Source organism: Oncorhynchus mykiss, chromosome 18 (assembly GCF_057628025.1).
Source record: "Oncorhynchus mykiss isolate SJ-2025 chromosome 18, ASM5762802v1, whole genome shotgun sequence".
NCBI lineage: Eukaryota > Metazoa > Chordata > Actinopteri > Salmoniformes > Salmonidae > Oncorhynchus > Oncorhynchus mykiss.
This window is the reverse complement of record NC_143039.1, coordinates 21,686,086-21,698,688: the sequence shown is the minus strand read 5'-3', so window position 1 is coordinate 21,698,688 and position 12,603 is coordinate 21,686,086. Positions and strand designations below refer to the sequence as shown.

The 12,603-nt window shown below is 46.5% G+C and overlaps 1 protein-coding gene across 2 annotated transcripts in view; it reads right to left on the bottom strand.

Moving 5' to 3' along the window:
* The window catches only part of LOC110495483 (interleukin-1 receptor accessory protein-like 1), a 385,189-nt gene that overhangs the window by 352,554 nt on the left and 20,032 nt on the right, over window positions 1-12,603 (bottom strand). For both annotated transcript variants that reach the window (XM_036951893.2, XM_036951894.2), the window contains exon 2: window positions 12,374-12,475. In XM_036951893.2, the coding sequence (XP_036807788.1) occupies window positions 12,374-12,455 (82 nt within the window). In that variant the 5' untranslated portion in view covers window positions 12,456-12,475. The remainder of the gene's footprint in view (window positions 1-12,373; window positions 12,476-12,603) is intronic.

Sequence of the window (12,603 nt, the reverse complement as noted above, 5' to 3'; positions counted from 1 at the left end):
TGCCCTGCTGTCAGATATGCATTAAAGGACCTGCTGTTGGCCCTGCTGTCTGATATGCATTAAAGGCCCTGCTGTCTGATATGCATTAAAGAACCTGCTGTTGGCCCTGCTGTCTGATATATATTACAGGCCCTGCTGTAGGCCCTGCTGTCTGATATGCATTAAAGGCCCTGCTGTCTGATATGCATTAAATGCCATGCTGTCTGATATGCATTGAAGGCCCTGCTGTAGGCCCTGCTGTCTGATATGCATTAAAGTCCCTGCTGTCTGATATGCATTAAAGGACCTGCTGTTGGCCCTGCTGTCTGATATGCATTAAATGCCCTGCTGTCTGATATGCATTAAAGGACCTGCTGTCTGATATGCATTAAAGGACCTGCTGTTGGCCCTGCTGTCTGATAAGCATTAAAGGCCCTGCTGTCTGAAATGCATTAAAGGCCCTGCTGTCTGATATGTATTAAAGGACCTGCTGTCTGATATGCATTAAAGAACCTGCTGTTGCCCCTGCTGTCTGATATGCATTAAATGCCCTGCTGTCTGATATGCATTAAAGAACCTGCTGTTGGCCCTGCTGTCTGATATGCATTAAATGCCCTGCTGTCTGATATGTATTAAAGAACCTGCTGTTGGCCCTGCTGTCTGAAATGCATTAAAGGACCTGCTGTTGGCCCTGCTGTCTGATATGCATTAAATGCCCTGCTGTCTGATATGCATTAAAGGACCTGCTGTTGGCCCTGCTGTCTGATATGCATTAAATGCCCTGCTGTCTGATATGCATTAAAGGACCTGCTGTTGGCCCTGCTGTCTGATATGTATTACAGGCCCTGCTGTCTGATATGCATTAAAGGACCTGCTGTTGGCCCTGCTGTCTGATATGCATTAAAGGCCCTGCTGTCTGATATGCATTAAAGGACCTGCTGTTGGCCCTGCTGTCTGATATGCATTAAAGAACCTGCTGTTGGCCCTAATGTCTGATATGCATTAAAGGCCCTGCTGTCTGATATGCATTAAAGAACCTGCTGTTGGCCCTGCTGTCTGATATGCATTAAAGGACCTGCTGTTGGCCCTGCTGTCTGATATGAATTAAAGAACCTGCTGTTGGCCCTGCTGTCTGATATGTATTACAGGCCCTGCTGTCTGATATGCGTTGAAGGCCCTGATGTAGGCCCTGCTGTCTAATATGCATTAAATGCCCTGTTGTCTGAAAGGCATTGAAGGCACTGCTGTAGGCCCTGCTGTCTGATATGTATTACAGACCCTGCTGTTGGCCCTGCTGTCTGATATATATTACAGGCCCTGCTGTAGGCCCTGCTGTCTGATATGCATTAAAGGCCCTGCTGTCTGATATGCATTAAAGGCCCTGCTGTCTGATATGCATTAAATGCCCTGCTGTTGGCCCTGCTGTCTGATATGCATTGAAGGCCCTGTTGTAGGCCCTGCTGTCTGATATGGATTAAAGGCCCTGCTTTTGGCCCTGCTGTCTGAAATGCATTAAAGGAACTGCTGTTGGCCCTGCTGTCTGATATGCTTTAAATGCCCTGCTGTCTGATATGCATTAAAGAACCTGCTGTTGGCCCTGCTGTCTGATATGCATTAAAGGACCTGCTGTTGGCCCTGCTGTCTGATATGCATTAAAGGCCCTGCTGTCTGATATGCATTAAAGAACCTGCTGTTGGCCCTGCTGTCTGATATATATTACAGGCCCTGCTGTAGGCCCTGCTGTCTGATATGCATTAAAGGCCCTGCTGTCTGATATGCATTAAATGCCATGCTGTCTGATATGCATTGAAGGCCCTGCTGTAGGCCCTGCTGTCTGATATGCATTAAAGTCCCTGCTGTCTGATATGCATTAAAGGACCTGCTGTTGGCCCTGCTGTCTGATATGCATTAAATGCCCTGCTGTCTGATATGCATTAAAGGACCTGCTGTCTGATATGCATTAAAGGACCTGCTGTTGGCCCTGCTGTCTGATAAGCATTAAAGGCCCTGCTGTCTGAAATGCATTAAAGGCCCTGCTGTCTGATATGTATTAAAGGACCTGCTGTCTGATATGCATTAAAGAACCTGCTGTTGCCCCTGCTGTCTGATATGCATTAAATGCCCTGCTGTCTGATATGCATTAAAGAACCTGCTGTTGGCCCTGCTGTCTGATATGCATTAAATGCCCTGCTGTCTGATATGTATTAAAGAACCTGCTGTTGGCCCTGCTGTCTGAAATGCATTAAAGGACCTGCTGTTGGCCCTGCTGTCTGATATGCATTAAATGCCCTGCTGTCTGATATGCATTAAAGGACCTGCTGTTGGCCCTGCTGTCTGATATGCATTAAATGCCCTGCTGTCTGATATGCATTAAAGGACCTGCTGTTGGCCCTGCTGTCTGATATGTATTACAGGCCCTGCTGTCTGATATGCATTAAAGGACCTGCTGTTGGCCCTGCTGTCTGATATGCATTAAAGGCCCTGCTGTCTGATATGCATTAAAGGACCTGCTATTGGCCCTGCTGTCTGATATGCATTAAAGAACCTGCTGTTGGCCCTAATGTCTGATATGCATTAAAGGCCCTGCTGTCTGATATGCATTAAAGAACCTGCTGTTGGCCCTGCTGTCTGATATGCATTAAAGGACCTGCTGTTGGCCCTGCTGTCTGATATGAATTAAAGAACCTGCTGTTGGCCCTGCTGTCTGATATGTATTACAGGCCCTGCTGTCTGATATGCGTTGAAGGCCCTGATGTAGGCCCTGCTGTCTAATATGCATTAAATGCCCTGTTGTCTGAAAGGCATTGAAGGCACTGCTGTAGGCCCTGCTGTCTGATATGTATTACAGACCCTGCTGTTGGCCCTGCTGTCTGATATATATTACAGGCCCTGCTGTAGGCCCTGCTGTCTGATATGCATTAAAGGCCCTGCTGTCTGATATGCATTAAAGGCCCTGCTGTCTGATATGCATTAAATGCCCTGCTGTTGGCCCTGCTGTCTGATATGCATTGAAGGCCCTGTTGTAGGCCCTGCTGTCTGATATGGATTAAAGGCCCTGCTTTTGGCCCTGCTGTCTGAAATGCATTAAAGGAACTGCTGTTGGCCCTGCTGTCTGATATGCTTTAAATGCCCTGCTGTCTGATATGCATTAAAGAACCTGCTGTTGGCCCTGCTGTCTGATATGCATTAAAGGACCTGCTGTTGGCCCTGCTGTCTGATATGCATTAAAGGCCCTGCTGTCTGATATGCATTAAAGGCCCCGCAGTCTGATATGCATTAAATGCCATGCTGTCTGATATGCATTGAAGGCCCTGCTGTAGGCCCTGCTGTCTGATATGCATTAAAGTCCCTGCTGTTGGCCCTGCTGTCTGAAATGCATTAAAGGACCTGCTGTTGGCCCTGCTGTCTGATATGCATTAAATGCCCTGCTGTCAGATATGCATTAAAGGACCTGCTGTTGGCCCTGCTGTCTGATATGCATTAAAGGCCCTGCTGTCTGATATGCATTAAAGAACCTGCTGTTGGCCCTGCTGTCTGATATATATTACAGGCCCTGCTGTCTGAAATGCATTAAATGCCATGCTGTCTGATATGCATTAAATGCCATGCTGTCTGATATGCATTGAAGGCCCTGCTGTAGGCCCTGCTGTCTGATATGCATTAAAGTCCCTGCTGTCTGATATGCATTAAAGGACCTGCTGTTGGCCCTGCTGTCTGATATGCATTAAATGCCCTGCTGTCTGATATGCATTAAAGGACCTGCTGTCTGATATGCATTAAAGGACCTGCTGTTGGCCCTGCTGTCTGATATGCATTAAAGGCCCTTCTGTCTGAAATGCATTAAAGGCCCTGCTGTCTGGTATGTATTAAAGGACCTGCTGTCTGATATGCATTAAAGAACCTGCTGTTGGTCCTGCTGTCTGATATGCATTAAAGGACATGCTGTTGGCCCTGCTGTCTGATATGCATTAAATGCCCTTCTGTCTGAAATGCATTAAAGGCCCTGCTGTCTGATATGTATTAAAGGACCTGCTGTCTGATATGCATTAAAGAACCTGCTGTTGGTCCTGCTGTCTGATATGCATTAAAGGACCTGCTGTTGGCCCTGCTGTCTGATATGCATTAAATGCCCTGCTGTCTGATATGCATTAAAGAACCTGCTGTTGGCCCTGCTGTCTGATATGCATTAAATGCCCTGCTGTCTGATATGTATTAAAGAACCTGCTGTTGGCCCTGCTGTCTGAAATGCATTAAAGGACCTGCTGTTGGCCCTGCTGTCTGATATGCATTAAATGCCCTGCTGTCTGATATGCATTAAAGGACCTGCTGTTGGCCCTGCTGTCTGATATGCATTAAATGCCCTGCTGTCTGATATGCATTAAAGGACCTGCTGTTGGCCCTGCTGTCTGATATGTATTACAGGCCCTGCTGTCTGATATGCATTAAAGGACCTGCTGTTGGCCCTGCTGTCTGATATGCATTAAAGGCCCTGCTGTCTGATATGCATTAAAGGACCTGCTGTTGGCCCTGCTGTCTGATATGCATTAAAGAACCTGCTGTTGGCCCTGCTGTCTGATATGCATTAAAGGCCCTGCTGTCTGATATGCATTAAAGAACCTGCTGTTGGCCCTGCTGTCTGATATGCATTGAAGGACCTGCTGTTGGCCCTGCTGTCTGATATGAATTAAAGAACCTGCTGTTGGCCCTGCTGTCTGATATGTATTACAGGCCCTGCTGTCTGATATGCGTTGAAGGCCCTGATGTAGGCCCTGCTGTCTGATATGCATTAAATGCCCTGTTGTCTGAAAGGCATTGAAGGCACTGCTGTAGGCCCTGCTGTCTGATATGTATTACAGACCCTGCTGTTGGCCCTGCTGTCTGATATATATTACAGGCCCTGCTGTAGGCCCTGCTGTCTGATATGCATTAAAGGCCCTGCTGTCTGATATGCATTAAAGGCCCTGCTGTCTGATATGCATTAAATGCCCTGCTGTTGGCCCTGCTGTCTGATATGCATTGAAGGCCCTGTTGTAGGCCCTGCTGTCTGATATGCATTAAAGGCCCTGCTTTTGGCCCTGCTGTCTGAAATGCATTAAAGGAACTGCTGTTGGCCCTGCTGTCTGATATGCTTTAAATGCCCTGCTGTCTGATATGCATTAAAGAACCTGCTGTTGGCCCTGCTGTCTGATATGCATTAAAGGCCCTGCTGTCTGATATGCATTAAAGGCCCTGCTATCTGATATGCATTAAAGGCCCTGCTGTCTGATATGCATTAAAGGCCCTGCTGTTGGTCCTGCTGTCTGATATGCATTAAAGGACATGCTGTTGGCCCTGCTGTCTGATATGCATTAAATGCCCTGCTGTCTGATATGCATTAAAGGCCCTGCTGTCTGATATGCATTAAAGGCCATGCTGTCTGATATGCATTGAAGGCCCTGCTGTAGGCCCTGCTGTCTGATATGCATTAAAGGCCCTGCTGTTGGCCCTGCTGTCTGATATGCATTAAAGGACCTGCTGTTGGCCCTGCTGTCTGATATGCATTAAATGCCCTGCTGTCTGATATGCATTAAAGGACCTGCTGTTGGCCCTGCTGTCTGATATGTATTACAGGACCTGCTGTCTGATATGCATTAAAGGACCTGCTGTTGGCCCTGCTGTCTGATATGCATTAAAGGCCCTGCTGTCTGATATGCATTAAAGGCCCTGCTGTCTGATATGAATTAAAGAACCTGCTGTTGGCCCTGCTGTCTGATATGTATTACAGGCCCTGCTGTCTGATATGCATTAAAGGCCCTGCTGTCTGATATGTATTAAAGGCCCTGCTGTCTGATATGCATTAAAGGCCCTGCTGTTGGCCCTGCTGTCTGATATGCATTAAAGGACCTGCTGTTGGCCCTGCTGTCTGATATGCATTAAAGGCCCTGCTGTCTGATATGAATTAAAGAACCTGCTGTTGGCCCTGCTGTCTGATATGTATTACAGGCTCTGCTGTCTGATATGCGTTGAAGGCCCTGATGTAGGCCCTGCTGTCTCATATGCATTAAATGCCCTGTTGTCTGAAAGGCATTGAAGGCACTGCTGTAGGCCCTGCTGTCTGATATGCATTGAAAGCCCTGCTGTCTGATATGCATTAAAGAACCTGCTGTTGGTCCTGCTGTCTGATATGCATTAAAGGACCTGCTGTTGGCCCTGCTGTCTGATATGCATTAAATGCCCTGCTGTCTGATATGCATTAAAGAACCTGCTGTTGGCCCTGCTGTCTGATATGCATTAAATGCCCTGCTGTCTGATATGTATTAAAGAACCTGCTGTTGGCCCTGCTGTCTGAAATGCATTAAAGGACCTGCTGTTGGCCCTGCTGTCTGATATGCATTAAATGCCCTGCTGTCTGATATGCATTAAAGGACCTGCTGTTGGCCCTGCTGTCTGATATGCATTAAATGCCCTGCTGTCTGATATGCATTAAAGGACCTGCTGTTGGCCCTGCTGTCTGATATGTATTACAGGCCCTGCTGTCTGATATGCATTAAAGGACCTGCTGTTGGCCCTGCTGTCTGATATGCATTAAAGGCCCTGCTGTCTGATATGCATTAAAGGACCTGCTGTTGGCCCTGCTGTCTGATATGCATTAAAGAACCTGCTGTTGGCCCTGCTGTCTGATATGCATTAAAGGCCCTGCTGTCTGATATGCATTAAAGAACCTGCTGTTGGCCCTGCTGTCTGATATGCATTGAAGGACCTGCTGTTGGCCCTGCTGTCTGATATGAATTAAAGAACCTGCTGTTGGCCCTGCTGTCTGATATGTATTACAGGCCCTGCTGTCTGATATGCGTTGAAGGCCCTGATGTAGGCCCTGCTGTCTGATATGCATTAAATGCCCTGTTGTCTGAAAGGCATTGAAGGCACTGCTGTAGGCCCTGCTGTCTGATATGTATTACAGACCCTGCTGTTGGCCCTGCTGTCTGATATATATTACAGGCCCTGCTGTAGGCCCTGCTGTCTGATATGCATTAAAGGCCCTGCTGTCTGATATGCATTAAAGGCCCTGCTGTCTGATATGCATTAAATGCCCTGCTGTTGGCCCTGCTGTCTGATATGCATTGAAGGCCCTGTTGTAGGCCCTGCTGTCTGATATGCATTAAAGGCCCTGCTTTTGGCCCTGCTGTCTGAAATGCATTAAAGGAACTGCTGTTGGCCCTGCTGTCTGATATGCTTTAAATGCCCTGCTGTCTGATATGCATTAAAGAACCTGCTGTTGGCCCTGCTGTCTGATATGCATTAAAGGCCCTGCTGTCTGATATGCATTAAAGGCCCTGCTATCTGATATGCATTAAAGGCCCTGCTGTCTGATATGCATTAAAGGCCCTGCTGTTGGTCCTGCTGTCTGATATGCATTAAAGGACATGCTGTTGGCCCTGCTGTCTGATATGCATTAAATGCCCTGCTGTCTGATATGCATTAAAGGCCCTGCTGTCTGATATGCATTAAATGCCATGCTGTCTGATATGCATTGAAGGCCCTGCTGTAGGCCCTGCTGTCTGATATGCATTAAAGGCCCTGCTGTTGGCCCTGCTGTCTGATATGCATTAAAGGACCTGCTGTTGGCCCTGCTGTCTGATATGCATTAAATGCCCTGCTGTCTGATATGCATTAAAGGACCTGCTGTTGGCCCTGCTGTCTGATATGTATTACAGGACCTGCTGTCTGATATGCATTAAAGGACCTGCTGTTGGCCCTGCTGTCTGATATGCATTAAAGACCCTGCTGTCTGATATGCATTAAAGGCCCTGCTGTCTGATATGAATTAAAGAACCTGCTGTTGGCCCTGCTGTCTGATATGTATTACAGGCCCTGCTGTCTGATATGCATTAAAGGCCCTGCTGTCTGATATGTATTAAAGGCCCTGCTGTCTGATATGCATTAAAGGCCCTGCTGTTGGCCCTGCTGTCTGATATGCATTAAAGGACCTGCTGTTGGCCCTGCTGTCTGATATGCATTAAAGGCCCTGCTGTCTGATATGAATTAAAGAACCTGCTGTTGGCCCTGCTGTCTGATATGTATTACAGGCTCTGCTGTCTGATATGCGTTGAAGGCCCTGATGTAGGCCCTGCTGTCTCATATGCATTAAATGCCCTGTTGTCTGAAAGGCATTGAAGGCACTGCTGTAGGCCCTGCTGTCTGATATGCATTGAAAGCCCTGCTGTCTGATATGCATTAAAGGCCCTGCTGTAGGCCCTGCTGTCTGATATGTATTACAGACCCTGCTGTTGGCCCTGCTGTCTGATATATATTACAGGCCCTGCTGTTGGCCTTGCTGTCTGATATGCATTAAAGGCCCTGCTGTAGGCCCTGCTGTCTGATATGTATTACAGGCCCTGCTGTCTGATATGTATTACAGACCCTGCTGTTGGCCCTGCTGTCTGATATATATTACAGGCAATGCTGTTGGCCCTGCTGTCTGATATATATTACAGACCCTGCTGTTGGCCCTGCTGTCTGATATGTATTACAGACCCTGCTGTTGGCCCTGCTGTCTGATATATATTACAGGCAATGCTGTTGGCCCTGCTGTCTGATATATATTACAGGCAATGCTGTAGGACCTGCTGTCTGATATGCATTAAAGGCCGTGCTGTCTGAAATGCATTAAAGGCCCTGCTGTCTGATATGTATTAAAGGACCTGCTGTCTGATATGCATTAAAGGCCGTGCTGTCTGAAATGCATTAAAGGCCCTGCTGTCTGATATGTATTAAAGGACCTGCTGTCTGATATGCATTAAAGGCCCTGCTGTCTGATATGCATTAAAGGCCCTGCTGTTGGCCCTGCTGTCTGATATGCATTAAAGAACCTGCTGCTGGTCCTGCTGTCTGATATGTATTAAAGGCCCTGCTGTCTGATATGCATTAAAGGCCCTGCTGTTGGCCATGCTGTCTGATATGCATTATAGGCCATGCTGTAGGCCCTGCTGTCTGATATGCATTGAAGGCCCTGATGTAGGCCCTGCTGTCTGATATGCATTTAATGACCTGCTGTCTGATATGCATTGAAAGCCCTGCTGTCTGATATGCATTGAAGGCCCTGCTGTAGGCCCTGCTGTCTGATATGCATTAAAGGCCCTGCTGTCTGATATGCATTAAAGGCCCTGCTGTAGGCCCTGCTGTCTGATATGTATTACAGGCCCTGCTGTCTGATATGTATTACAGACCCTGCTGTTGCCCCTGCTGTCTGATATATATTACAGGCCCTGCTGTTGGCCCTGCTGTCTGATATGCATTAAAGGCCCTGCTGTAGGCCCCGCTGTCTGACATGTATTACAGGCCCTGCTGTCTGATATGTATTACAGACCCTGCTGTTGGCCCTGCTGTCTGATATATATTACAGGCAATGCTTTTGGCCCTGTTGTCTGATATATATGACAGGCCCTGCTGTTGGCCCTGCTGTCATATATATATTACAGGCCCTGCTGTTGGCCCTGCTGTCTGATATGTATTACAGGCCCTGTTGTTGGCCCTGCTGTCATATATATATTACAGGCCCTGCTGTTGGCCCTGCTGTCTGATATGTATTACAGGCCCTGTTGTTGGCCCTGCTGTCTGATATGTATTACAGACCCTGCTGTTGGCCCTGCTGTCTGATATATATTACAGGCCCTGCTGTTAGCCCTGTTGTCTGATATATATTACAGGCCCTGCTGTTGGCCCTGCTGTCTGATTAGTATTACAGGCCCTGCTGTAGGCCCTTCTGTCTGATTAGTATTACAGGCCCTGCTGTTGGCCCTGCTGTCTGATATATATTACAGGCCCTGCTGTTGGCCCTGCTGTCTGATTAGTATTACAGGCCTTGCTGTAGGCCCTTCTGTCTGATTAGTATTACAGGCCCTACTGTTGGCCCTGCTGTCTGATATGTATTACAGGCCCTGCTGTTGGCCCTGCTGTCTGATATATATTACAGGCCCTGTTGTTGGCCCAGCTGTCTGATTAGTATTACAGGCCCTGCTGTTGTCCCTGCTGTCTGATATATATTACAGGCCCTACTGTAGGCCCTTCTGTCTGATTAGTATTACAGGCCCTGCTGTAGGCCCTGCTGTCTGATATGCATCACAGGTCCTGCTGCAGGCCCTGCTGTCTGATATGCATCACAGGTCCTGCTGTAGGCCCTGCTGTCTGATATGTATTACAGGTCCTGCTGTAGGCCCTGCTGTCTGATATGCGTTAAAGGACAATTGAATACAAAACATAAGCAAATATCCTTCTGAGAATGAATAAACTACTACTAAAAGATCTCCATCACTGTACAGTATGTCTTCCATTATATGTTGTTTTTCCCACAGATTCATCCAGATTTATCCTTGAACGACATGTACAGATGTTTATAAATATTCGCTATACAAATACATTTCTCAAGGTCTCTCCTTTGCCTGCATGTTATCAATGAAGGAATGATGTCCTCCCTCTATTCCGTCAATAGCCAGAGAAATGCTAGGTCACAGGAAATGTCTCTCCTCCCACATCGCTCCCCTGGTAGAACCACCTTTAATACGTCCCTGTGGGACACGGTGGATATGGCAGCACATAGCATTCCGCTGGTTCAAAATAGAGCTGATAAATGCTCCAAGAGAGACGTTGACTCCCTGATGGGGTGAAAGAGAGAGAGAGAGATCAAGAGAGAGAGAGAGAGAGATAGAGAGAGAAAGCGAGAGAGAGAGAGAGAGAGAGAGAGAGAGAGAGAGAGAGAAAGAGAGAGAGAGAGAGAGGCCATCTGGCCGTCAGCGGGGTAGTAGGGACAACTTTCTACCGCTGCTGTCCCTTACTGTAATACCACTGATATCCCTTACTGTAATACCACTGATATCACTTACTGATTCCACTTACTGTAATGCCATTGATATCCCTTACTGTAATACCACTGATATCCCTTACTGTAATACCACTGCTATCGCTTACTGATTCCACTTACTGTAATACCACTGATATCCCTTACTGTAATACCACTGATATCGCTTACTGATTCCACTTACTGTAATACCACTGATATCCCTTACTGCAATGCCACTGATATCACTTACTGATTCCACTTACTGTAATACCACTGATATCCCTTACTGTAACACCACTGATATATCTTAGTGTAACGCCACTGATATCCCTAACTGTAACACCAATGATATCCCTTACTGTAACACCACTGATATCCCTAACTGTAACACCAATGATATCCCTTACTGTAATACCACTGATATCCCTTACTGATACCACTTACTGTAACATCACTGATATCCCTTACTGTAATACAAATTATATCCCTTACTGTAACACCAATGATATCCCTTAGTGTAATACCACTGATACCTAGAATGAACACATGGCCATGTCTTCATCATATTGTACTTCACAATATACTGCTATATTTGCCATGACTCTCAATATATCACACAAAGCCACGGTAATTGTATTGAAACTGTGGTGAAATGCAGGATGCTGAAGGACCTCAACTGAGAAGTGACTATTCTTTGAGGAGTATGGATGAATGGCATATGCCATCCATTGTTGAAAGCACTTGACTCTGAGATTGCAAAGGGAATGTTGACTGCTGTTAAAGCAACATTTGTGCGCAAACATGTGGAAAGGCTGAGAGACAGATCCATTATCCAACTGTTCCATGGACCACTACAGAAGAACACACAATGGTGTTTCTTTTAAAGCCCATTCTGCAGCTGAATGTGCTGTCTTAGTGTAGCAGAGTGGCAGGCTGATCAAAAGTTTTGTTGTACAATAGGGTGAATATTCTGACTCTCGTCTATATCACAGTCAAATGTATTCTCTTGTTGGCTTAAAGTTCACACATCAGGGAAGGTAGAGAGATATGGAGGGATGGACAGGGAGAGAGAGAGAGAGAGAGAGAGACAGAGAGACAAACAGAGGGGGAGAGAGAGGAAACTGTGAGTGTGTATGAGATAGACATTCTCTTCTGAACTGGAGATGCCATCTGTCAATGTCAGGGCCTGTAATACTGCTTATTTGACAGATGCCAAGGCAACCTGAAGATGGTTCATAATAAATAGCAGCCCAGATTGGAGCCCGAACCGACAGCACTCAATAGGACCAAAAGCAAATAGATTCACAAAAGTTAGCTGTTTGCATTTAACGTCCTTAGCATTAGTGCATTGACAGGAATAGAAATGTAACATAGAAAAAAGCTCTTAAAAGTAGATGGACATCAGAAGATTCCATTTGAACCTTCCTTTGAATATTCATCATCCAACATCAACTCTAACCAGCCACAGTTAAGTTGACTCAATCACACACTCTTCTCTCCATGATTCCAATACCTGGAGAGGTTCAACCACCGGGCTGGAGTGACAGACAGCTAACAGACAGTTAAATGGAGACGTACCTGAGCCTCTCTTGGACACTGTTTTGAAACCTCGGACCACAGCAGCATAGAGAAGAATCTGGAGTGTGATGGGAGCTTTCATTTTTCACCTGGCCAAGTGTCCTATGGGGTTAGAGGAGAGGAGAGAGAGGTTAGAGACTATCCATAAAGGTAAGAATAATGAACAAATCCTTTAGAGAAGATAATGCGCTTTGTAGACAAAACATAAATCAAGAAACACACACTAAATC